The 24,735-nt window shown below is 40.8% G+C and overlaps 6 protein-coding genes across 12 annotated transcripts in view; 3 read left to right on the top strand and 3 right to left on the bottom strand.

The window, feature by feature from the left end:
* LOC6616227 (cAMP-specific 3',5'-cyclic phosphodiesterase) overlaps window positions 1–18,414 on the bottom strand; it is a 92,952-nt gene extending 74,538 nt beyond the window's left edge. For 3 of the 7 annotated variants that reach the window (XM_002040556.2, XM_032726715.1, XM_032726716.1), the window contains exons 1-3: window positions 18,343–18,414; window positions 17,028–18,135; window positions 16,576–16,966 (exon numbers count right to left, since the gene is read on the bottom strand). In XM_002040556.2, the coding sequence (XP_002040592.2) occupies window positions 16,576–16,966; window positions 17,028–18,135; window positions 18,343–18,399 (1,556 nt within the window). In that variant the 5' untranslated portion in view covers window positions 18,400–18,414. Of the gene's footprint in view, window positions 1–5,328; window positions 5,585–7,827; window positions 7,883–7,918; window positions 8,040–16,575; window positions 16,967–17,027; window positions 18,136–18,342 lie in introns of those variants that run through there. The other 4 variants (XM_032726717.1, XM_032726720.1, XM_032726719.1 and 1 more) reach the window with 3 other exon arrangements.
* LOC116802344 (salivary glue protein Sgs-4) lies at window positions 12,781–13,549 on the bottom strand. Its single transcript, XM_032726726.1, has one exon. The coding sequence runs from the start codon at window positions 13,523–13,525 to the stop codon at window positions 12,848–12,850; it is 678 nt and encodes a 225-aa protein (XP_032582617.1). The 5' UTR covers window positions 13,526–13,549; the 3' UTR covers window positions 12,781–12,847.
* Window positions 14,141–14,741, top strand: LOC6616228 (pre-intermoult gene 1 protein). Its single transcript, XM_032726727.1, has one exon. It carries the CDS (start codon window positions 14,173–14,175, stop codon window positions 14,665–14,667), a length of 495 nt encoding a protein of 164 aa, XP_032582618.1. The 5' UTR covers window positions 14,141–14,172; the 3' UTR covers window positions 14,668–14,741.
* A 562-nt stretch (window positions 18,415–18,976) lies between the features above and the next one.
* LOC6616226 (protein new-glue 4) lies at window positions 18,977–19,287 on the top strand. The gene has a single exon (XM_002040555.2). The coding sequence runs from the start codon at window positions 19,031–19,033 to the stop codon at window positions 19,202–19,204; it is 174 nt and encodes a 57-aa protein (XP_002040591.1). The 5' UTR covers window positions 18,977–19,030; the 3' UTR covers window positions 19,205–19,287.
* Window positions 19,288–20,230: 943 nt separating this feature from the next.
* Window positions 20,231–20,691, bottom strand: LOC6616225 (protein new-glue 2). Its single transcript, XM_002040554.2, has one exon. The coding sequence runs from the start codon at window positions 20,672–20,674 to the stop codon at window positions 20,339–20,341; it is 336 nt and encodes a 111-aa protein (XP_002040590.1). The 5' UTR covers window positions 20,675–20,691; the 3' UTR covers window positions 20,231–20,338.
* Window positions 20,692–24,032: 3,341 nt separating this feature from the next.
* On the top strand, window positions 24,033–24,504 carry LOC6616224 (osteocalcin 2). The gene has a single exon (XM_002040553.2). The coding sequence runs from the start codon at window positions 24,057–24,059 to the stop codon at window positions 24,369–24,371; it is 315 nt and encodes a 104-aa protein (XP_002040589.1). The 5' UTR covers window positions 24,033–24,056; the 3' UTR covers window positions 24,372–24,504.
* The last annotated feature ends 231 nt before the right edge of the window (window positions 24,505–24,735 follow it).

The following is a 24,735-nucleotide window of genomic DNA, read 5'->3' as shown; positions in this document are numbered from 1 at the left end:
TGCCCCATGCCCCAAAGCCACAAAAATCCAAAATGCGAATCTGGACGATGAATCCTAATGTAAATTTGATGAACATGTGTGTCGCATTGTCTTTCCACACGTGACTGCCTGCGAAATTGATTTCAAATTGCAGATCAAAAGGAAACAATCGAAAGCGAAATAAGCGGAGCGCACTTAGTGTCAATTTTGTATTTTAAATAAAGTATAACGCAACAATTCGTTATATTAATGTTTCCGAATTATTTATTTATCAAATGTTTTTTGTGTACTCAATAAAAATTAATTTGCACGCGTTTATGCTAAAAAAAACCTTGTATTTTCGCGTCATTTTCGGTTGTTAATTATTAAAATCGAAACAGAGACAAGTGACATGACCTGCATACCCCACTTTTTTTCGTTTATTTGTTTGAAGCGACCCAAAGAAGAAGGGCAAAATAAAAAAATATATAAAAAGGGAGGCTATCCAAATGCGAACGAGGAAAAACTGAGGCCCAGCAGCTGGAAAATCGAAAATCGATGGCTCAAGTGGAAAGCGAATCGCTGAGGGGCGAGTGGGCGCGGCAAGGGGGCAGACGGTCGGGGGACATGGCAGGCAAAAAAAAATAAAGAAATTCGAACAATTTTCACGCCGAGAAATCGATGACGAAGATTCTGTGTGCTGGGTGTAAAAATCGCCAATGAATAGCAGCTGGAAAATCAAACAATCGAATTCAATTATTTCGTTAATTCGAGCAGATAACAGGTCGTATGCGCAATGTCAGCTAGCAATCAAAACGGAAAACACTCGATAAACATTTGATGGATGGCCACTTTCGTGGAAGATAAAATAGCCACTCGAAATCTCTTCATGCACATTTTTAAAACTTTCTGAATTTTGAAAAATCTTAATTCGATTTTATTTTATTAACCACATTTTATGGGCAAAATAAAAAAAATATTTCCAAGTGGCCAATAAAATGGGCTCAGAACGTTTTAAAATAGAATGCTCATTATTCGGCACAACTCTTTTTTTTTTTTATTAATGACTGTTTATGTTTGGTTATACACAAAAGATGAAAGCCTTAATTGTTTATGGCTGTTTATGTTAGTACTAATGTGTAAAAGAAGTGAAAAATCTGGAAAAGTAATTGGGAATATAAAGCTAATTAAAAACTGTGATATTGTCTATAGTTTTGGTTTTTTCACCTTTAAACCTAAAAAAAAAACTTTTAAACAACTAACTTTACCCCTTGACTTTTCAGATATTCGGTATTTGACTTTTGTCAGTCCAAGTGCAAAATGCATCCATCATTTGCTAGTGCCACTGACCAGTTGTCACAAATTTGGGGCGTTAATTTAAACCATTAGCCAGCAGAGCCAAAACGGAAATGGCTTCCAACAGATTGTCAATTTCGATTTGTTCTTGACTCTCTATGCAAATTTGGCTCATCGATAATGGCGATAATCTATGACGTTTGGTACACCGTCCGTTGTCTTGGCCAACGGAAATCAGAACACGACACAAAACGTACATTGAATATGAATGTCAATGATTGATTGAACTTGTCGCCAAGTGGCTCTTATCGTATTGCTATTTAATTACAAAACTTTTCAGCTGATTTGAAGTTAGACAACGTTCTTTGCGAACTCCACTGGGTGTGGCAAGTAAAATGTACAATATAAAAAATAAAAGCAGAGCTGTAATGAAATTCCCCTGGCGTGCTTAATAATCTCACACAAATAAAAGCGAAGCAAAGTCGCGGGGAGAAAGGGGAAAGTAAAGCCGGGCGAGCTCTGAAATAAGTGTAAATTGAAATATTACGTATACGCACAATTGCACACACACAGAGGGCAGAAAAATTTAAGAATTATTTAATCAAGACACAAGAATACTCTTTTCCTCTCAGTTCGTATTAACTATTTGTAGTTGAACAGTTTGTGAGTGTTTTGAAACTATAACGTATACGCACCATGTACACAATGGCATTGTAACTTAACAAAACAACAAAATTCTTTTTGGTTTTCCTCAAGTATTTACAAATTTTCTACTTTTATTTTTCTACAATTTAAAGGGATTTCCACGAACTGCTTGTGCCAAAGAAAACCTGTATGTATTTAAATTTCTCGACTTCAGATGTTCATCAACTTAAATTCAGAATTTCCTGGCGAAAACCCTATTAAAATGTCACCCAAAAACAGGTTTCCCCGGTCCATAAACCAAGGAATAAAAGCTTAGCATTCCGCGGAGGGTATTTTAAGTTCCCTCCGTCATGTTGACAGAGATTATGTGACAATAAGCTTAGATAATTAATTTGCTAAGAGGAGCAGAGCACATGAAGCAGCCTCACCAGCACATATCCAATGGGTGGAAACCGGAGGGGCAAAGCGATGAAAAGGAGGGACAGGGGCAGGGCCAGGGGGCAGTGGCAAGGGGAAATGGGCACTGAACAGAAGCAGCTGTCAATTGTGTAAATATTTTGTGGCAAAAGTACAAATAGAAATGCTGTCGATAAATCGAAGCACATGACTAGCCTTGCATTAACAGCTGCGACTTGTATCGTGGATATCTGTGTGTGTGTGTGTGTGTGTGTTTCGATGTAAAATGGGGGTTCAACGGGGGGAAGGGGGAGCGAAAGCAGGGGGTGCTACTTAGGGGAAGCTGTCAATTACATTTCAATCAATTGGAGTTCGTGTCGCATGGGAATGGGTATAAATGAACCATCAAACGGAGAATGTCTCATCAGCAAAATAGTCAAAGAATGGGTAAAGGATTCAGTGGCTAATGAATGTCTGCATAATTGGAAATGGTGTTAAATATAAGAAATGAGTACGAAATGAGTAAAAAAGTAAAGTGAGGGAATAGGAATAGGAAGGCTTTAGGGCCTAACTTGACTAGTAGATATTCTAAGGAATATCTACTTTTTTAAACCGATTCTGATATTCCGCGAGTGATTCATTTGGAAAGCATTTTCACTCAACTGCAAATAAATGAATAGCTTGCTGTTATATTTGCCTTGCAAATGTGATTCATAAAAGCCAAGAAATGTACGCGAAAAGAAGTTCGATCGAACATTTCCACTTTATTTCCATTTAAATGTAAATTGGAGACACATGTGGCAGCATTTATTTTCCCTTCTCGCAATTATCCTGTTGTTTTTGTCGCAGACATGGCCCCATATTAAAATCGCCTTAATTTTCCAATCACATTTATACATTTGCTTTTTTTCTCTTGGTTAGCTCTTGTTAGGAAAGCAAAGCCGTTCAGTGAAAGGAGAAATTGTAATCACTAATCAATATCTAAAGCTGTAGAACCAAATCTAATCGATCTAATCGTCAAGATTTTTATGGGTTCGTCTTATGAATAAGGGGTAAGTAAATTCCATTGGTTCTCGCAGTCGCAATGTCGCCAGGGAACAGGCACACGTCAATCAACTTCTGATCGAACTGCAGTGGACACCCGGTTATGTCACACGTTCGAATAAACTTGTGCGTTATCTACTGTTTGAATTGTATAATTCTCTTCTTTTTTTTGGGAGGGGGGCTTGTAGAGCTCTTGTCCCCGGAATACCTACTTCAGGCCTTAAGTCGTCGGGTCTCTCTATCGCATTCGGGCTTATCTTATCGACTGGCCAGCGACCACCCCCATCCAGCCAAGCACCTATCCTATCCACCGATCCATTATGAAACATTTCTCATTTCTGTTTCGTGATTAATTTTGAATAAAATAGCCGCGGCGAGGCAATGGCAGAATTAAAAATAAGCTACGCCAATCAGCAAGTGAGATATTTCAAATAAGCGATGCGAAACACATTCGCTGCCGAAAGTCTTCGCTTTCTTATTCAATATTGTACCTATTTTGTATCTTTATCAATGAAACTCAAATGGACCAAATGATCAAAGTTAGTGACTCCAATACTTTTTGGACAAAAGGAAGCCGAACTGGGATGTCTAACTCTTTCCGAAATCGCTTCAATCTCGAATGGCAGACACTGCTGCAGATGCATTTCTCAGATAGGCCTGCAGGGGGCGGCGTTGCGGTTGCCATTGCAGGGGGCGTGGCAGCGGGCTGGTGTGCCTCAAGAGCCCCTCATCGAGTGGCACATTCAGACGAGTGGATCCGTCCGAATGAGCAGTATATATTCGGCCAATTAAAACCGAGTCTGGCTGGCGTGTGGCCCCGAGGCAGATGAGCGTTAATATTGATGAACTGGGATATGGGCATAAATGATTAATTAAATAGTGCAGAACAAAGGCATTTTAAGGATCCGGGATCCTTGGGGAAATTCAACAAAAATTAATTACAGCTCTCTTTGCAGTTTGGTTACTATTTGCAATAACAACTCGGCAATAAACATTAATTAATCTAACCATGAATAATGACCGATTTAAGCGGGCGAAATAAACACCTGGCCTGAGACTAATTGATTAGTTATTATTTACATTTACATTTGTTTTGAATGCATTTTTCCAATTGATGCATTTAATGTTCTGCTGACCCTTGACCTACAACTAATATTCATTACTAGCCGGATTATGAAACACATTTTATGTGGGCAGCAATAGTTTTTCGGCACTTGAAGTATGATTTTTAATAACCCCAAACTGTTCTTTAAAACCATGTAAACTATTTGATTTTCATATTTGAAATCACGAACAAATGTGGAAAAATCGCCGCCATTAATTATGAATTACTGAGAAGGACTTTTGTATGTTGAATTAATTGGCGTGCTTCTGTGAAAATTCGCAGCTGCAACTAATCCGATGAAATGCATTTATTATGCCCAGTCCACTCTTGAGAAAATAAATAAATAAATAAAATCGCGCTCAACAAGTTTTGTCTTTGTGTTTGCTTTGTCCAAAAGAAATTGCAGTGAATCGCAACGAGCGAACCTAAAAAGTCAAACCGTATTTAAATACGCATTCAATTCCGGCAATTCTGTGGCCAAAAACCAACGGAGCCTGCCAAAAACATACGTACGCACAGCTGTGCGCAAGACACTAGGTGTGCTTCCAAACGAATAAGTTAATTATTTATATTATAATTAATTTATATAAAAATGGAATATTCGGAAATATTACAACTGTTAATACAGTACAGTATGTAATTTTCTACTCTGCCTAAAATCTGGGAATAATATGACTATTTTCTTAAACACAGTTGTGTTTGTAGCGCAACATTTGAACCACAAATCGAATCAAATGCAATCGACTGCAAAATAATATATACGCTTCAAACATATATATGTGCATATAACCTTATATATCGGGGTTTTCGGGGAACCAAAAGTATGCGGCAAAGAGGCAAGATTGTTTTTCGTATGAAATATTGGCTTAATAATTCCAGATTACCTTTTGGGATCGGTGGGTACGTTGTCCTGCGGATCCTGCGGTGGTTACTCGAGTATTTATGTTTTTTTTTTCAGTTTTCAGTTTTCTTTGTTTCTTTCTATATATAATTTTATTTTATTTTTTTTTTTGCGGGCGACTGGGCTGTAAGCCCACCGACTTGACTTACGGCACAATTTGTTTTAATTGCTTTTTAGCCTTAACTTTTTTCTTACTTTTCTCTTGAATTTCCCGGCGTTTTATGTATTTATCTCTGCTGCTGTGGAAATTAACGCGCAATGCAAACAAAAGGAAAATTCAACATTTTCAATATATGTATACTTTACACCTTTGCGACTTTTCGTGTTTTTGCGTGTTTTCCTCTTCTTTTTTTTTTTTTGGTTGAAATACAGTTTTGTCTCGTCCGCAGTTTGGTTTTTGGTTTATTTTTATCGTTCCGTTCGTTTCAGGGCCCAAACGCAAAAAAAAAATATAAAAAATAAATAAATAAATAAAGTACGGGAGCGGGCAGAAGGAGCGGCATATTCATCCACTCGACTGCTCAGTTTTATAAATAAGTTCTGTGTTTTCGGTCTTGTGTTCGCCGCTATTTTGTTGCCAGCGAAATGAATTTTAAGCCCAGCTAACTGATGATTATGTGACCCCCATCCTCGTCCTCATCCTCATCCTCGCTCTCAACCTCATCCACATGCACAAGCTTAGATATATATCTTCGAGATTCAAGATACCAGATACCTCATTGCCGTACACCGTTTATTGCACCAGGGAATGCGTTAATTATGCGAGACGAGCACTTAGACAGCAGACTCACAAGCATTTCAATTTTGACGAATTCCTCTGGCTCCCTGTCGGTTTTCATTTATTTTTGGGTTTTTCCTGTCCGGTACTGGCTTGGGGCATCTTGGTTTCTCTACTGGATTAGCAACGAACTTTCTTTTCTCGAAATTCTCTTGGGGGTTTTTTGGGGGAATCGACTTGTGGCAACTGCCAGAAACTCTCTGTTTTCAGTTTGATATTTATATTAGTAGTTAGCCTAATTAGTTAATAGTTAGGCTTTCTAGCTAAGAGCAGAGTATATTATTCGAGAAGGGCACTCCGAATTCGTTCAATTGCAGGAGTCCCATTTAGTTTTCTTGTTTTCTTGGTCGCGGGCAAGAAAAGACACATTTTTAAATTGTTTTGCCAGCCGCACATAAGTTCGTCAAAATGTGTTAATTTTCATATCCCATTGTGTGGCACTGTTGTTGCCATCGGGGGCTTTCTATATGGACGACGTCTAATAATTTTGATTGCTGCCAAAAATTCTTAGACAGTCGGCCGCATTTCGCATTTCGTTTGGCTGACTAAGTGAGGGCAAAGTAAGTGAAAAATAATAGAGAAAAAAAAAATTAATAAAATAAATAACAATGAAACAAATGTAACGACACACAGAAGCTCCCAGAAGTGGACTTCTCAGTTAATATATGTTCCCCTCCCCCCTTCGAAATTCACCCCCCTTGGTATACGGGTCTAAATTCGACACATTTTTTTATAGAGTTTATGCGTTTATAACGCTAATTGTTGTTGCTGTTTTGCGAACGATAGCAAGTGATATGAAAACTTTGACTAGTTTCATGCCTTTTGTTTGCTTTTTAGCAATTGTGATTTGTTTTTGAGTCATCGAAACTTTTGATCGAAGTTTAAGGGAAACCCGCTCGAATTGAACTTTCCTTTAGAGCTGGAAAGTGGTCAACATTTAAAGTCTATTCAAATTTAAGCTCTGTGTTCCTTAAAACTTATTTGTTCAATTGTAAAAGGTATTTTGGTTCTATACAGAGGTAAGTTATATAATTTATGAATTATGATTCATAAAGTAAGTGTAAGAGGTAAGTTATATAATTTATGAATTATGATTCATAAGATAAGTGTCTTGATATGAACTCAAATATTCAACAAAAAACATTCCGGTTTTGCATTTCCGTGTTGGGAAATCTCTGCTAATCGCTTTTCTTCCACCCAATTTCCTATTCTCTTCCCTTCCACGTCAACCTTTGATCTCCAAATCTCCCTGGGAAAAGTCGCCTTCAGAGCCTTTCCTCTTGCCCCTCAACCATCGTTAATCACCGAGCACTTCTTTTTGTTTTTAACAACAAATTTGTGGAATAATCAGCGAATCGCTTATGGGAAACCGATGATAACTATCTTGAAAAGCGATTAATTTTATTTCTTATTTTCATACATATGTAGGTGCTATTTATGGCATTTTGTCATTTGGCTATTCTTGATCTGGCTTTGACAAACTCGACGACGCCCCCGTACTATTTTTATTTGTTTTCCGGGGCTACCTTTTAAGGTTTTATGGGGGCCCTGCAGCAAGCATTCTGGTTTAGTTATAGTCCGAGTCTCAAGTGTTTCTACGGCGATCACTTCACTTCACTTAACAGTTGTGCACTTTGATTTGCTTGTACTACTTCTCGTGTGGTAAGCCATTATTTTCGCAAAATATTTCGTATTTATTCTTACGATTTCTCGAGCACTTTCGTTGCGCACACTGACAAAAAGTAACACTTAAAACACGTAAAAAAAAAAGACTGCTTTTGCAATGGAAACGCACTCTGGGGCACACGTGCTGATGTTGCGGTTGCCACAGTGATGTTGCTGTTGCTGCTGCTGCTGCTGCTTCTGTTGCTGCGATGTTGCTACTGCCGCTGTGCTGTTGTTGCTGCTCAGACGTCTGATTCGCAACTGGCAGCTGGGGACGCGATAAGCCGCTTCCGACTGGCAATCGGCTGCGGCACGAACCACCGCACCATCGCACCATCGCACCACCAAACGGTGGTGGTTCGATTCAAACTTGTTGCGGACAAGAGCGGGAAACATAACCACCGATCTGGTGGCCAAAAATTGGCAGGCAGTGTGTAAGGCCAATCAAAGAAATAAAAATCAGCGAAGCGAATGGCTAACACAGTAGTGGGGCCAAACGAAAATATTACGAGAGCTCAAAAAAAAAAAAAAAAACAAATGGCTTAAAACATAGCTTAAATCTATTAAATCTTTCATGAATTAAAAACTACATGTTCAATTGTGAAATTTAAATGAACCGACCAAATATATGTACGCTCCATATATAGCATGAGAGTTTCTTTTTCACTTTGTTTTGATATTTTAAAACTAAAACCATTTTCTAATTTTTTTTTTTTTGTAATTTTCCTGTGCCTTGGCCACACTGTGCCAGTTCAAATAGCCCGGGACCGAGCCAACATGTTGTCGGGTGGTTGGCGATGAACTAGACTAACATGTTCGCCAGCTGGGCATTCAAATCTCACGGAAAAGTCGGAAAAATGGGGGAACAAAGGCTAGAAATACGGCCGAAACTGCACAGTTGGAACTGCAAATAGTGATAGGATTTGTGCTTATGATGGAGAGCTGCCTCCCAATGCCTGGCCATGGAAAGGATTCCCCCGGGTATCGGCAGACAACAATGGACGTAACTTTGTTTCGCTTCCCTTTGTGAAGATGGGCAACGCGGCGTATGATTAACGAAATTAGCAAACATTTAGCAGCCGCAGCAGGGAATCTAAAATCAAATAATACACTTGCAAGCCAGTTAGAGAGAAATTGAAAGTGTGTTTGTCACAGCTTCTGGCCCACTTCCGCCCTCAATTTTCCACCTTCCATTATGATGGAGTTAAAGTTATGAAGTTTGTTTCACCACTCGAAATTGTTTGCCTTCTTTGTTGGCTCGGGTTCCTTTCGTTTCTTTTATTTCCATTTCAATTGAGTTTGTGCAAGTGTTTCGTTTTGTTTAATGGCAATTAACTTGGCCAGTTGGGCAAAGTTTCGTAATGAACTTAAGCTAACTTGAGCGATTATGCAAGTTTATTGTGATATTTAACATAAACACCAAGTAATTCATAATTTTCGAGCGTATTGAAAGAAAATTAGTTTTAAACTTGAATACATTGCAGTTGTCTTAAGTATTTAACAGTTTCTATGTGTTCACTTGCACATCGAACAACATCAATATTTAAGAAAACTATTTATCACGATACAACATTTTTTGTTGACATCAAGAGATGGCAAATACCTGAGAGAGGCCAATATGCCAAAAAATTTTCGGTGTATCCACTCAGTGAAACCTTGCACGGATCTGCTTTATATGCATAACTTGTCCGATTCGCTTCATCTTCATTGATTGCAATTGCACTTCTTTTGATTGGCTTAGTTATGTTTCAGGCGAGTAAGGAATGTTTCCCCGTCCATGCATTATTTAGTTTTTGCAGGCGCAGCAAAATGAACCATTTTTTGATATAATTGCTTTCTTTTATACGTTATATGCACCGCTGGCTGCATACTCATAAGTATTCGCGTCGGAGGGCGATAGAAAATGCCAGTTGAATTGATTGAACATGTCGAGAAAGGACCTTTAACCCCATCCACGCCTATTTGCCGGCATTATCCCTCGCCGCCCTCAATTATTGACGGACTGACAGTTGTGCAATGCACGTGGGAAGGAGAAGAGCTGGGAAAAATTAAAGCAGAGCCACCGAGTCCCTGATGAACACGGCAAATGTACTCTTTTTCCCTTTTTTTTTTTGTAAATGAAAAGTTCTTTATGCTCGATACAGGACCTCGATTGGTAAGTACATAGTTAATGCCTAACCTATATAACATAAACACGTTTTGCAGTAAATGAATTAAACATGAGCTAGCTCTTCAAAATTGCCATAAATTGTTTACGCAGATTTCCCTTACTTACGATTTATACAGCGCATTATATATATTAAAATACTGTCAAAACATGGAGAACTCACCTGGAAGAAAAGAAAGAAAACAATGGTTATTAATTCACTTGGCGGGGCTGGGCACATTATTTCTTAGGAAATTCATGTGGAATACGAAAAATGTTTTTTCCACATTCAAACGTCTTTTCGTACGCAAGGTGAGGATAAACAAATAGAAATGGTAGGTAATTGAGTCATGAATGATATATTCGCATGCTCATAGGTATATATAAAGGAACCTGACTCTTACTTGGAAATCCTGAAAACTCTTATAATTTATTTGAAAAAATGAACCTGATAAGCAAACAGAATTTTCATGAGTGCAACGCCAGAGTGGTTTTGTAAGTAAACTCTTCTGATGTATTTCGAGTGCAAGCTTACTGCGTAGAGGGGTAAACTTAACTTCAAGAAGACTTTAGTATAATTGTTCTGCAGATTAACATAAAACATGAGCAGCAACAATTTCCGGCTGTTGACGCCAGAACACTTTCTCCGTTTACTCAAAATGCACGGCTTCTGCTGTGTTAAACTTGAACTTGAACTGATTTTGTAAAATATATCTTGGAAGGAGGCGTCACCGACCACAATATCCTGTTCTAGCCAAGTTACCTGGCAGCTGACAACCGCAGAGCTGACTGTCCACTCAAAAAGTGGGCACAAACGGAGTTAAATACCCCACACTCCCTGTGAGTAACCTTTGGTCGAGACCGAGTGGGCACTCAGCACAGCAGTACCTGAAGTATTAGACCTGGCTCAAAAATAATGTTTCCGGGCAAGATTCTATTTTCCTGACAGGCTTCGTGGTCGAAGGTTAAGAAAGGAACCTAGAGGCCTAGAGAAGTGCAGGGATTGCGCTGAGCTTAAGTATACGGCAAATGTCAAGGGCAACTTCCTTTCGATTCTCGGGAATCGCCAGGGGATCACAGGATATATTTGGCTATTTGAAAAGGAGCTTAAAAGCTCGCAAGCTTGTTAGGGGTTGAATTACTTGCTACAAGCACCTGCTCATGGTCAAAGCTTATTTCGGGTGAAAGTTCTGCTGTTATAATGGTGAACATTCGAAAGCACCCACTCATCAAGCTTTCCAACATCTTGTGTCGTTGCTTTTATGCTAAAGCTTTTTTGAACATTTTAAAGCTGCAACATGGCGTATACTTGATGTTCAATACGAATTCAGTTTAGCGGCAAAGATTGTGCACGTTATTTGTAAACTAATGAGCTTAACTTATTTTAAAAAAAAATTTCAATGTTATTTATACATTTAAATTTAATATAATGCCAGGCAACCAAATTATTTGGCATTTTTTAGATTTTCCGCATTAATACGATTTTAATGTTTAATTGCCGAAAAATGACCAGCACTCAAGACCTGCTTGCTTATTGATTAATTGTGAGTTATTTCAGGATGGCCAGGCTCGAGGCCTCCCTTATTTATAAATAATATTAACCCAACACCCAAGTGCCCACATTTCCCTGAAGTCCAATGACTAGCAACAGCGGAGCTCCACTCAGGCGTGAATTATTGTGAGAGAGCCCATCCCCATCCCCATTCCCATTTTCATCCTCGATCCCAATAGCAATTCAAAACCCGAACCCAAGACCCATAATGTCCCAAAAGAGTTGGATAATGCATGCTTGGGGGTTGGGGTTGGGGTCACAGGGTTGTGCGCGCAACAGTTGATTGACATCGGGGAAGATTATGTAAATCAAATTGTAGCAGAAGAATTTGCCATCACATGGAAGCAATTAAAATGGGGGAAAATTTATGCACATGTATGCAATTGGTTGCTCTTGGCAAAATGCCAAGTCATTATGTACTAATTGACATAGTTCGCACGAACGCAACCTTAAAAAAAAAACGAAACTTTTGTAACTTTTGCAAGAGGTAACAATTTTAATAAAATTAAAAATGTGCTCTTTTGAATTCGCATGGAATGATTGAGTACGAGTCACCTCAAGGGTTCTACCGTGATAAATTAATACACCATTTTCCACTCACTAGTACACACACATAGTGCATACAAGAACACATATGGATGGGCTAATGCACTGAAAAAAAATGGATAGGAGCTTCCCAAAACACTTCGATCGGATTCGCAGAAAATCAAATATCGTCTGGTTGTCGATTAAATTTATAAAAACCAAAACCATAGTATTCCTATCAGATGTTCAACCTTGTTTTTTAACAAACTTGCAGTCGCATCAAATGTGGATGGAAATTTCTTTTGTGTATCTTTGACTGCATTGTCAGCAAGTTCATTTCCGCTGTGGCCACACAAAATGGCGTGCAAAATGCAAAAACAATGGGTGCGAAAGAGAGGCCCGTCGCCGGCGGGAAGGAGACGCAGATATGTGCTCTCGTTGATGGGCAACATTAACGCACGCGATGTGGATGTGGTGCCACAGGATCTGTGGGATTGTCAGCATTCAGGGAGTTTGGACAGCGACAATTGCATGTGTAATTTGTGTTTAGTGGGCTGGAAATAAATTACATGACCCCAAACCCCGTTAAGTGGGCCGAACAAAAGAATTTCAGGTGCAACTCTGGAATCCCTGGAAGCAGAAATGGCAAGCGATTCGCACAATAAAGCAGACAATATCCACACCATATTCGAGGCACTAAGGAAATGGCGATTCGCTTTAAGTTACATGTTTCACTTAAAGTGGCTCCAAGAATACGAAATCTTCTTAATAATATTCAAAAAAAAAAAGGTAACGATTTTATTCATATTCAACGATATTTGGAACTAGTTTGCTGCTTAGCAACCACCTTTTTGTGGCTGGGTCTTCCGTGGTTTCTTGTTGGGGTTCTTGTTCTTCTTGTGTGTATCGCACGGAGTTTTCGGTGTGGCTTTTGGTTTCGGTTCGGGCTTACACTTGGGTACAGGCTTGCACGGGGCTTGAGGCTTCGGTTCGGAATTGGGGCACTTCGGTGTTAGCAGGTCCTTCAAAATACACCCGCTTCCTCCACCTCCCGACTCATTCTTCGGTCCACAGCCACATCCCGATTCTGGTTTCGTTCCCGGACGGTGATGATGATGTACTATCTTTTTGCTGGATTTCGATCGACGACGCTTGGTTCTTTTTGTGCGCCGTCGCTTGATGCGTTTCGTACAATGCGATTTAGGAGTATGCTCTTCACAGGGTGGCTTGGTATCGCCTTTGGGTGGCTCGGTGTCGCCTTTGGGTGGTTCGGTGTCGCTTTTCGGTGGTTCGGTGTCGCATGTGGGTGGTTCGGTGTCGCATGTGGGTGGTTCGGTGTCGCATGTGGGTTCGGTATTGCAGTTGGGTGGTTCGGTATTGCAGTTGGGTGGTTCGGTGTTGCAGTTGGGTGGTTCGGTGTTGCAGTTGGGTGGTTCAGTATTACAGCATGTAGAACATGACGGCGAAAGTGCAGCCAGACCCACCAATAACACAACCAACAACTCCAAGCGCATCTTGACTTTGGAATTCAGTGCCGCATGATGCTCTTTATATACCCACTGCATTTTGCCATCGACACATCCAACAATTTATGATACACTCAACAAAAAATACCAATTTCTTCGTTTTAAACTGAATGATGATAAACTTGTCGAAATTGTTTCTGAATTGTAATAAAGCCCATTTGTTTAATACTTTTAAATCGAATATATGGAATCAAAAATTATTATTAATATTTTTCTGGAGTGTAGGGCAGTGCGGGTGCCTCGAACTTGTCTTCCACAAATATTTACAGAATAGAAAGGTATGTTTACCATTTTTGGACGGGCGGGTTGGCTTAAACCAACTTAATTCGAACACCACCACGAGTTTACTTAACCGCAGCTGTTGGAGTCTTCCATATTGATCGTGGTTTTGTTTTTATTTTTATTTTTTTTTGACTGATTCGAGTTGTAGATTCACATTTTTCAATCCAATTGCCGTCATCGGGGAGACCAATCACCAGCTCTATTGTTTTCAACGTTATTTGTTCCGAGAGATTTTATGTTTGACTTCATTTTGGCCTTCGCTTGGGTAAATAAAACGTGGTTTGGAGCTTCTACTATAAATGGCGACATGGCATTATCGGATCCCTCAGAGTCAGATAGAATATAGTGTCGAAATGAAGTTGACAAAGTTAATGTTGCTCTTCGTGTGCCTCGGGCTTTTCGTAACCCTGGTGGTGAGTGCCGATACGGACTCGGATGCCGACTTGGACTCGGCCGCCGATTCCGATGAGGATGCAACCGCATCCCGATCCACAGCAACCTCAACCACGGAGTCCAGTGCCTCGGACAGTTCGGGATCCTCAGATGATGCTTCTGGCAGTAGCTCCGATGTGGACGATGGTTCCTCCGATGACAGTGATTCTGGATCCGATTCGTATTACTATACACCCACTACAGCTCCCGTCGTAGAAAGGCGGGCCAATAGGAAGAAGGCTAACAACAACAAGAAGAGAGCTAGCAACAACAACAGGAAGAAGGCCAACAACAACAGGAAGAGGGCCAGCAGCAACAACAATCGCAGAAAGAGGGCGTCCAACAACAACAACAGAAAGAAGGCATCCAACAACAACAACAGGCGCAGGAACAACAATGCCAGGAGGCGTGGTTAGAGCCCAAATGGTTGACACAACAACAACATGAGGACTATATGCATAATAAATATTTTTTTTTCATGATTCAATAATTGATTGGTGCATCGGTCTGATTCGGTGATGCTAAAAAAAAGCGGTTGGTAAGAATGGCGAAGAAACCCCATTCGGTTGAAATTAACAAATGCAATCTGCATGACCAATTCGTGTGGGTAAACACGAAAATTTTGAGGCAAAAAATTCTGATGACTGCTTAAAGACTATGCTCTCACATTAAAGAGATACATTTGGAGTGCAACAATACAAGCACTTTTCAACAAAAGCAGACATAAAAAGCAAAACAAATATGTGTTACACTGTAAACGAGAACAAAAGGTGCCCATCGACGAGCTTCAATTTGAAATCACAAAATATTATGGACACAATGCACACAGAATGTGCTGCAAACTAGGCAACAATATTTTTACAACAATGTGTGTAGTGTGTGTAGTGGTGTGTTGTGGTGTGGTGTGCGTTGGTGTGGAGCAAAATGCCTGTCAAAATCTCAACAGGTGTCGATGACTTATCGATGGCTGGCTTTCAGGCTAGAGCTTTCAAACCGTCCACAATCTACTCAATTATCCAGGCAATATAAGTTATTCAGGCCCAACTGACACAAACACACACACACACACAGAGACACACACACGCACGCACACTTTGGTCCGGGCAAAATGAAAATCAACAGCTTTTCTCCGTTGGCCAACTTCCTGCGGTGACTCAAAGTTTCTGTCACTTTAACTTTTCTAATTCGATTAAGTTGACTAACTGCAAATTGATTTCATTGTAAGTCGCTAATTGGCCGACTTCATTGGCCTAACTTTTAAGTTGGTCCGCTTAAAATTGGTTGCCACTAGTCGGTTTATGTGACGCATGGGTCACGTCGGGGGTTTGATACGTTAATTTAGGCAAACAGTTGTACAAACATTGCGAAACAGTGAAGTAATTAGTCGGGCTCCGCTCTCCAAGCTCGCCAAAATTTATTTTTCGTTGCGGCTTTCGCTCTAATTCACTTTGCTGTCGACCCACTTGAAGGCCGACTGTTTTGTATTCCCCCGTTCGAAAAGTTTCCATTGTATTTAAATTCCGCTGATTAGGAGCTTCAAAGGGCTGGGAGTATATTAAATGCGTGGTAGTTGAAAGGCTTTCTAGCTTTTATTTCTATTACTATTTCATTCAAATGACATTGAATGACAAGCACGAGAATGCATTAAATGTACACGTAAAATTCAGATAATACGCGAGTTCTTAAGGTGCAATTTAATCAAATTATATTGCTAAGAAGATAATATCGAAAATTATAAAATATCCTTTACGCACTATTTTGTTTACCCCAAAAAATCCTGATTTTTCGAAAAATTTTTGAATTTTTTTTAAGGAAAGAAATTCTTGGCAATAAATTCAATATTCAGGCTGGGTTTTTAGGCATAACTTGACTAAAAATGGTCACAAAGCAAAAAGGATTACCATTTTAGACTCCTTATTACCAATACTAACCATCCCTATCACTTTCTAACGGATTTTGTAAAATTAATTTTTTGACCAAATTTTCGCATTTTTGTAAGGGGTAACATTAACAAAATTTGCAAAAAATTGGAAAAAATTAAAATTTTTAAATTTGAATGCCAAAAGTTTGGAAATTTAATTACGAATCAGCCGAGATATGACATTCCATATTTGGTCAATTTTTATGAACTTTATGCCAAAAATACTGATCATTCATAGTCGGAAAATTTGAAAAGAAAAACTAGCCAAAAATTAGATTTTAAATGGAATTTTCCATTGAAACTTGTCTAAAAATCTCCATACAGATAAAACCTGTGTCATTATCTACCGTTGTAGACATGAAAACGGGTCCAATTGGGGACATCATTTAGTATCAGAACTCACCGAACGTTGGCCAGAGTATGGCGGCGATTCTTGAGGTACCGACTGTGGTACTTCTGCAGGTCGCCGATGGACCCCTGCTCCGCCTGCATCTTGCTGGTGGGCAGCAGCTGCGAGTTGCTGGGGTGCGAGGTGGCGAGGGCGGAGGCCGACGACGAGGTCAGCCGGTGGTGCGCGGCAACGCTGACGCTGCTGCTGTTCTGGGTGGTGGTGGCGGTGCCGCCGGTGGTGCTGCTCGAGGCCAAGGTCTCGTTCGAGTTGCTGCCGATGACAGTGGTGGCCGATGAGGAGCCACCCGCCGATCCAATGGGCGCAAGGACGATTCGCGACCAGCAGGACTTGTGCGGCTTGCGGAACTTTAGCTTGATGCGCGGCGAGGGCGTCGAAGAGGTACCTATTGGCAATAAGAAGATGTACATTAATCACGAATCTTATCTTGGATGCAACCGACCCACCTGCAGTGTACTCCTGAGTTTGCTGACCCCCAGTGGGCACTGTGCCCGCCGAAGACGAGGTTGCGGATGAGTGATGAACGCTCTCGCAGCTGCCGCAGTAGCCAGTGGCTATGGTGATCGGTGGCGGGAGAGGCTGATGCTCCTTCAGGCTCGACTGGTGCTTAAAGTTGGCCTGATCGGACTCCTCCTCCTCTTTGATATGCGGCAACGGGGAAGTCTGCGGCTGGCAACTGCAACGCTGTTGATTCTGGTTCGGATTTGAGTTTGGATTCTGATTGGGATTGGGAGTGGAGTTTTGGCCTTGATTCTGCACTGCACTCTGGCAGGGATTTTCTGTAGAGGGATTGCTGCCGCTGTACAGGGTGACCTGGCTGAGGATGTTGCCGCTGCTGGGCACAAAATGTGGTTGTGATTGCAAGAGTGGTTGCTGCAGCTGCTGCTGCACCACCGCGGTGGGTGAGACACTGGCGTCGCTCAGTGTTTCTGGTTCCGCTCGGCGGGCAACCAGACCGCTGGCCAAACTGGCGGCTGCTATATCCGCCGCACTCAGCTGCTGGTCCAGCTCCTCGTCGACGTCGTTGATCAGGGTCTTTAGGGAGATCGGGGTGGTCACCGATGTATCGATGGTGTCTGCCAGCGAATGCTTCTTCGTACCGCCGCCGGCGCCGCCGTATAGATCCAGCTCAGATCCGGATCCGGTGCGGTTCAGCAGATCGTCCTCCTTGTTGTTCCGCTCCTGTAAATCGCGCTTTTGCTCCGCGGACTTTTCCAGCTTACTATCCTCCGGAATGACCTTGAGCTCGTCCGGCGTCTGGGCTGGTGTTTGGGGCGGACTTGTGGCGGGGGCTGCGGAGCCGCCCCCGCGACAAGGGAGGCAACACCGAAACACTGTGCCACCGAAGCACTTTGTTCTTGCCTTTGATTTCCGCTTGCCACTCCCACTGCCACTCCCGCTGCCACACCCACCGCCGGCGCTGCCACTCCCACCGCCCCCTCCAACGCCGCCACTGGCTGCCAGGCCGTTGGCACTGCAGCTGCCACCTAATCCCTGGCCGTTTCCGGTCCCGCTTCCGTTTCCGGTTCCGTTGCTACTGCCACTGCCGCGATGCTGAAAATGCAGGGAAACCAAATTCTATATCAATAAATTTCTCTTTTTTCTACCATATTTAAGAGTGGTTTAGTCACAAAATATACAATTCCTAAATCAAGCGGAAAGTTCTTTCTTGATTTTGTTATTGTATATTTCATAGCTAGACCCAAACTAAATTGAAAAGGAGCATATAAGCGGCTGTTTTAAATCCCATTCCCCCACCACCTTGGTCGCATTCTTGTTAAACGAGAAACCCTGCGTAAATCGCGCCAATCGCATCATTCCCACTTCGGTTGGGAGCTATCTGTTGCGCGAAAACATTTTTTTTCTATCAAGCCGAGATCTGTAAAGAAAGAATTGGGAAAACAGCGAATTAGGAATCAGTTACTACAAGGGAAATTATTATGTATTAAAATTTTAAATATCTTAAATAACTAGTACCAATCATTTTACTTGGCAACAATACTTAGTAGAGTATTTAATGTATATGCATATATATCCACTTGCCTAACTGTATTTCCCGCTTAAATATTTTCTTTATGGCAATTTTGGTTAACATTCCGTTAAGCTTTACATTCCCCGACGCACTTCTATGTCAATTAGCGTTTAAATTCGCATTTCGACTTGGCCATAAGCTACGGTTTCCTCCAAAAAGGCCACTTGCTTTCCCCCATTTTCGATTTTTCTCCCCCGCCTGAAAGTATTTCACCTGGCTGACTGTGCGGATGAAAGTGGGTTAGTCACATATTTGAGCTCGCACAGGGACAGACGCCAGCTGCACAAACTGACCCACATCCTGGCTGTGTGGCTATATAGCTATATGGCTATACGGAAGCTTTATCCACTTTAGCTTCCCCTTAATTAGTACTTCGTCGGTCATCGCTGAAACCGCTGTTATTTTGGGCGAGAGATAATGGAATGGAAACTGCTGCTGATAGTCCTGCCCTGGCTGCTCGTCTGCAAAATTTTTTATAAGGTCGAGGACTTTACGGAGCCTGATGTTGTTTACCAAAGCATTGACTATCATCCCGAGGACTACATCGACTCCTTCACCGACTTCCAGAAGCATGACTACTTTCAGTATTGAAAGTATGCTAGTGTTTCCTTTTTGTTTATATTTTTTGTTTGTTAAAAAGTCTTGAATAAAGCGTTGTGTATGTGGAATATTAATTCTGCGAATAGTTTGGGTTGCATTTATCTGTGCGATCAAATTAAAAAATCTCTAGCTAAGTAACCAAATTGAAAGCATATTTAAAGGGTAAATATTAATCAATAGATTTAAAGGGTAAATATTAATTAATAGATTTAAAGGGTAAATATTAATCAAACGATTGTTTGGCAAAAACATTATCCTATCATCAGACTATTTTTATTTAAACAGCCTTGTGGGAAAGACCAAAGTGGTCTTAGACTGGGTTATTATCGAAAATAAGTTTTCAAACCAGCTAAATTTATACCACACCACAAAGACAAAGCATCTTTGAACAAGAGAAAGAGAAAGTTTGCATACATTTTTGCATTTAAATATAATCAAGCAAAAATATTCAAATATTTAAACAATTGACAGAAAACCCATTTGCAATGGTCCAAAATATAGTATTCATTTGTTGACCTCGAAAACGTAGCAATTTTTATGCTCCGCAAGAGCTTGGCAAATTTTTGCATTTGGATATTTGCAAAGTCTAAACATGAATGCTATTAAATCTAAGGTAAACAAATTACGTTGATCTCTATTTTTGTTTGTTCAAGAGACTGAAACAGCACAAAAACGGAGCTCTCGGACATTTTTTTTGTAGCACACTTTTGCGGGAAGAGTGTTAATTGAATCTTTCATTTTATAAGTGAAAAAGTTACTAACCTAAATGATATATGAGCGATAAATCATACAATTCCAAGAAATTTGAAAATGCAATTATGTTCAGCCGTAATTGTACTAAATTTAATATATATAATTAACGTGTTCGTAAAACACAAAGTTTTTCGACTACTATAAACATTACATTCAGCCAATTTGAGCTTGATCTGTCAACCAAAACACATTTCAAACTGATTTGCAAAAATTTAGAAATTCAACATGATAAATACTATTTCATTGATTTATATATTTGCCTTATAAACGAACAATATTGCTACTCCTATAAACTATGCAAATTTTAGTGCTATGGTTGTCATTGGGTTGAGCATCGAGAGTGGCGTGAATTTCCTATTGGTCCTGGATCTTTCATTCATCGGATCTGCGGTTTCTGCTGCTGCGACCATTGCGGCTCCTGAGACCCCTCCTCCTCTTGATTTTCCTGACCTTCTTTGGCTTCTTGACCTTCCGCTTATAGTGCGTGACAGTCTCCTTTTTTTTGGAGCTTGAAGGTGAGGCTGTTGTGGTGGTGTCCGAGGAGGAAGTAGTGGTGGTGTCCGAGGAGGAAGCAGTGGTGGCCGAGGCGGAAGTAGTGGTGGTCGCCGTGGCGGAGGTGGTCGTGGTGGTGGAGGTCGCCTCCGACTGGTGGATCATCACACAGCCGAGGAAGGTGGCGAGGAGTACGAGTACCAGGGTGATCTTCATTGTGAGCAAATGCTGGATGCCTTGCTACTGATGCTGTCTTTAAGATCTAAAGCCAGCTTTTATAGTAAATTTCGCACCTGGATTTTTGCTCTTCAGTCAAATGGTGTCACCGCAGACAAAGAAGCAGCTATTGGCCAAACAAAATTTGGCAACTAGTTGTTTTGCAGAATTGTTTAAACATTTGGAATGCCTGTACTTTATAAATAAAAATATGATGCGCATAATTGTGTAAGTTCTTGTATATTTTTTAACATCTTTAGCGATTCAGCTATTAATTTTATATACTTTTCAGGAAAAGTATTTTATTCATGATCATCTGAATGTCAATGCGAAATCTGAAATCCTTTTTAATAAGTTGATTAAAATGCAGACGAACATTAAACATTTATTCGACAAGGCTTTTCTGGGCCTCAAAAGTTGCGTTTCCATTGAAATCCATTAGCACAAAACCGAACTCGAGGAAACCCGCAAAAGTCCCAAAAGGAAAATTTTGCAAGCGGCAAAATACTCGTAAGCAAAAACTTTTCAGCCCAAAAAACTGAAGGGGAAATTCGAAAAGCTGTTGCCATAGATACCGCACATGTGTATGTGTGTACATATGTATGTATGTGTGAGGAAAAACATTAAGAGAAAAAACCGAAAACAACAGCCACGAAATTCCATAACAAAAGAGGCGTCAGGTGGTGCCCAGAATATTTGGAGCACGAAGACCACTGAGCAAACAGGCAGATAAAACTCCACTCGAGTAAAACTCTTGTGGGTTGCCATTCCGCAATTAATTATTGTCATTTAATTTAATTAATGCATAGTTTACGGACTAACTTAAAAAAGAGGCCCTTTGGATATGCAAGAATAAACGCACAGTTTTTCCAGCCATTGTAAAAAACCGAGAAACTTCAAAATCCACATAATCTTCAGCCGACTCCAACACATGAAGTATATGGGAAAATCTAAAATCAACACAACAATTTTTGGGCCAACAAAATGATAAAACGCTAGCTTAAATCAAGAGAACACATTCTGCAATTTCAACAAATCGAAAGACAAGTCCTCAATCATTTTTTGCCAGCAAACGAGCTTTTTTGCTACACAGTCCGCCCGATTGAGCCATAAAGCAGAATATACGTATATTTGTTATTGATTTTTATTGAGACAGTTGCAAAATTAATGTGTATGATGCGGGAGGGCCTTTCCACTCGGGGAAACTTCCTCGACTTGTCGAATGATGACCGGCATTAATAAATCAATAGCGTTTTGATGGCAAATAATTCGAGATCTGCTCCGGGGATGCAGCCATACGCATTGGAGCATCGATGGCCCACGTCCTGCGTATCCTTTTGCCACATTCTCGAAATTCCCCACCGACCTTTGCCCTCTCAACCGCGTGTATGTGCGTGTGTGTGTGTTTGGGTCTTGGGTCTTGATATGCGACTTCCAATACCCAGGGGCAATATACACAAATTCGTTACAATAGACCGAATACAGTAGTTTAGTACTGTGAAGAATTGAATGTTTTATCGGTCAAATTTATATATACAACGATACACATAGGTAGCTATAAATTATGTTTGTGTTGATATGCTGACCATAATTAAAGTATACAATACAAAATAACACAAACCTGTAAGGTTGGTATGATGTATCTGCGATTTTTTATGTGTATTCATGCTGCATACAAAGTTACTCCGCAAACTCGTGTCGAGTTATTTTATTGATTGATTCGAGCAAATCCAGTTCCTGTTACTCTTGCCAAAAAAAAAAACGAAAAAAATACAATAAAAAGAAAACAACCAACAAGCGAATGCCATTAATTTTGCTGGCAAGTCCCTCACAATGGATCACAATAAAAACACTGACTTGCTGCGGACGCACCGCCGTGACATAAAGGTCGATATGGGAATGATGGAATGGGGCAATGGGACATCGTTGAGCTGCCCCCCAAAATGGGCAAAATGTCCTGCGCCCACTGAATTAATGAACAAAGATCCAAGGCAAAGTCGGGGACTTGAATCGAATAAATACCCTACCCTACAATTGGTAAGTTTCACTTAAATAGTAATGAGACATCAATCGTGTTTTTATTTAGTTAAGAATTATTTTTAATATTTGCGAAAATTATTGCCGACGTAATTTGCCAAACAAATTCGCAAAATACTGACAGACAGCTGCATTGCAAGCCAGAAGTTTCCCTCTGTAGTGTGTGCGCGTTTGTTTGGGCCAATTAAATACGCAAATACGAGGATGAAAACCAACTTGCATGGGCAGGAAAATGCGACACGTGGACCGATATGGTGTGGGCTTGGAAGTGGGAGTTAGTTTGATTTATCCAGGCGGTGCCGTGGCCATTTCACTTGGGTTTCGAGCCGTCTGTGGAATCTGAGACCGCCTGTGGATTGCCGGCGTTACTTTGGGCCTAATGAGCAGTTTAATTATGCACGTTGATTGATTGATTCTAATTGATGGAAAGCCAGCAGCCTCAGCAGCCCCAGCAACCACAGCTCGTTATCGTTCAAGTTAAAGTTGCAGTTGGAATATCCCGTGTCATTTTCCTATTTCACTCATATTTTCATTTCAGTTTCCGTTTTTGGAAGGAACAATTACTACAAGCGCATACATTTGCACAGAAAACAAACAAGCGAACGAAGCTGCTAAGAACTGTAGCTAAATATTTAATTGTTTACTTCAGAGTATTTTATAAATCTGGATAAAAATGGCAAGCTTACTGAATTGTTCACATAAAGTTGAATTAGTCTCATTTTTTTCATCAGCTTAAGTGAAATAATTTGTTGGTTAGCGTTCTGTCGATAGATTTAAGAACGATTTCGAGACTATATATTGATTGGTTTCAATTGGAACTCCGTTAACTTGATCAGGGGGTTGTTTGTGTATTTAAATATTTAAAGACAAATATTTAGTCTTCAAAAAGTACTTTAAAACATATGTGCTGGCACCTCGAAACGTTTCATTCTTCTAATAAATTATTGTTTAATTTCAAACAAAGTTCACATTCAATGCCGCGTAAATTGGCCTCTTTGTTTGACAACACCCCTTTGTTTTAAGTCACAATGAAATTTGATCAATGAATATGGCTGCGAAATCGTTGAATGAAGATTCCCCGCAGAACAAAATTAGTTGGCGCATGCTTGCCTAATATAATTGCGTCTTTTGGCCGGGCAAATAGTCGGCATTTGTGCAAATAGCTGTTAAAGAGCGAGTGTCACCAAATAAAAAACAAACAACAAAATCCGAATTCGCTCTAACGTATGTTGTTTTGTTAACATTGTTAGGCCTCAATGACGCAGAGAGGCCCATTGGCACCTATAAATAGGGTAAACGGAGCCTGGACTAGACCATCCAGTCTTTCGATTAACTCTGACTCAATATGAAGCTCCACTGGCTGCTATTCGCAGTCGTACTGATCTGTGCCCTGTACAGCACTTCGGGCACGGGCAGTACCACGGAAACCAGCACCGAGTCCACCACCGTTGCGGGCAGTAGCACTTCGACCACCTCGTCCTCCTCCTCCTCCTCCTCCTCGGACACCACCGAGGCCAGCAGCAGCAGCAGCGATTCGTCCACCAGTTCCAGCAGCTCGTCCTCCAGCTCCAGCAGCTCCTCCAAGAAGAAGGCTGCCGCCAGGAGGAGGAAAGCCGCTCGCAGGAGGCGTCGCGCCGCCCGCAGGCGCAACAGGGGTTAGACTGGAAGCCGATTGGGAATCCACTTATTCCGGCCTAGACAGGACTTTCAACTTTTTTTTTTCCAACACTCTCCGTTGATCCTCGGATCGGCAATTTAATATATTCCCGGCTATGATAATTGCATGAAAAATATTCAAAAGCACTTTCAATTTATTTGTGGTCTGGTCTGGCAGCAGCAGAATTCGGAAGAAAGGGGCAAGACTTTCATTTAACGGCACCACTCGAGTGCACTGAATCGGTTAGCTTGATTGCTATTGTTGTTGCTCCAAGGGTGAAGGGTTGAAGTTACGCCCAGAAAGGAACTCATGCCCCCGCTCGTCGCACGGGCTGCAATAAAAAAGCAGCAAGTTGAAGGACCACGCA

This window comes from Drosophila sechellia, chromosome X (assembly GCF_004382195.2).
Source record: "Drosophila sechellia strain sech25 chromosome X, ASM438219v1, whole genome shotgun sequence".
NCBI lineage: Eukaryota > Metazoa > Arthropoda > Insecta > Diptera > Drosophilidae > Drosophila > Drosophila sechellia.
This window is presented reverse-complemented; position numbering and strand designations above follow the sequence as displayed.

Bases quoted from the DNA above. Each gene is read 5' to 3' on its own strand.
- LOC6616224 (XM_002040553.2), top strand. From the start codon at position 24,057: ATGAAGCTCCACTGGCTGCTATTCGCAGTCGTACTGATCTGTGCCCTG.
- LOC6616226 (XM_002040555.2), top strand. From the start codon at position 19,031: ATGGAATGGAAACTGCTGCTGATAGTCCTGCCCTGGCTGCTCGTCTGC.
- LOC6616225 (XM_002040554.2), bottom strand. From the start codon at position 20,674: ATGAAGATCACCCTGGTACTCGTACTCCTCGCCACCTTCCTCGGCTGT.
- LOC6616228 (XM_032726727.1), top strand. From the start codon at position 14,173: ATGAAGTTGACAAAGTTAATGTTGCTCTTCGTGTGCCTCGGGCTTTTC.
- LOC116802344 (XM_032726726.1), bottom strand. From the start codon at position 13,525: ATGCGCTTGGAGTTGTTGGTTGTGTTATTGGTGGGTCTGGCTGCACTT.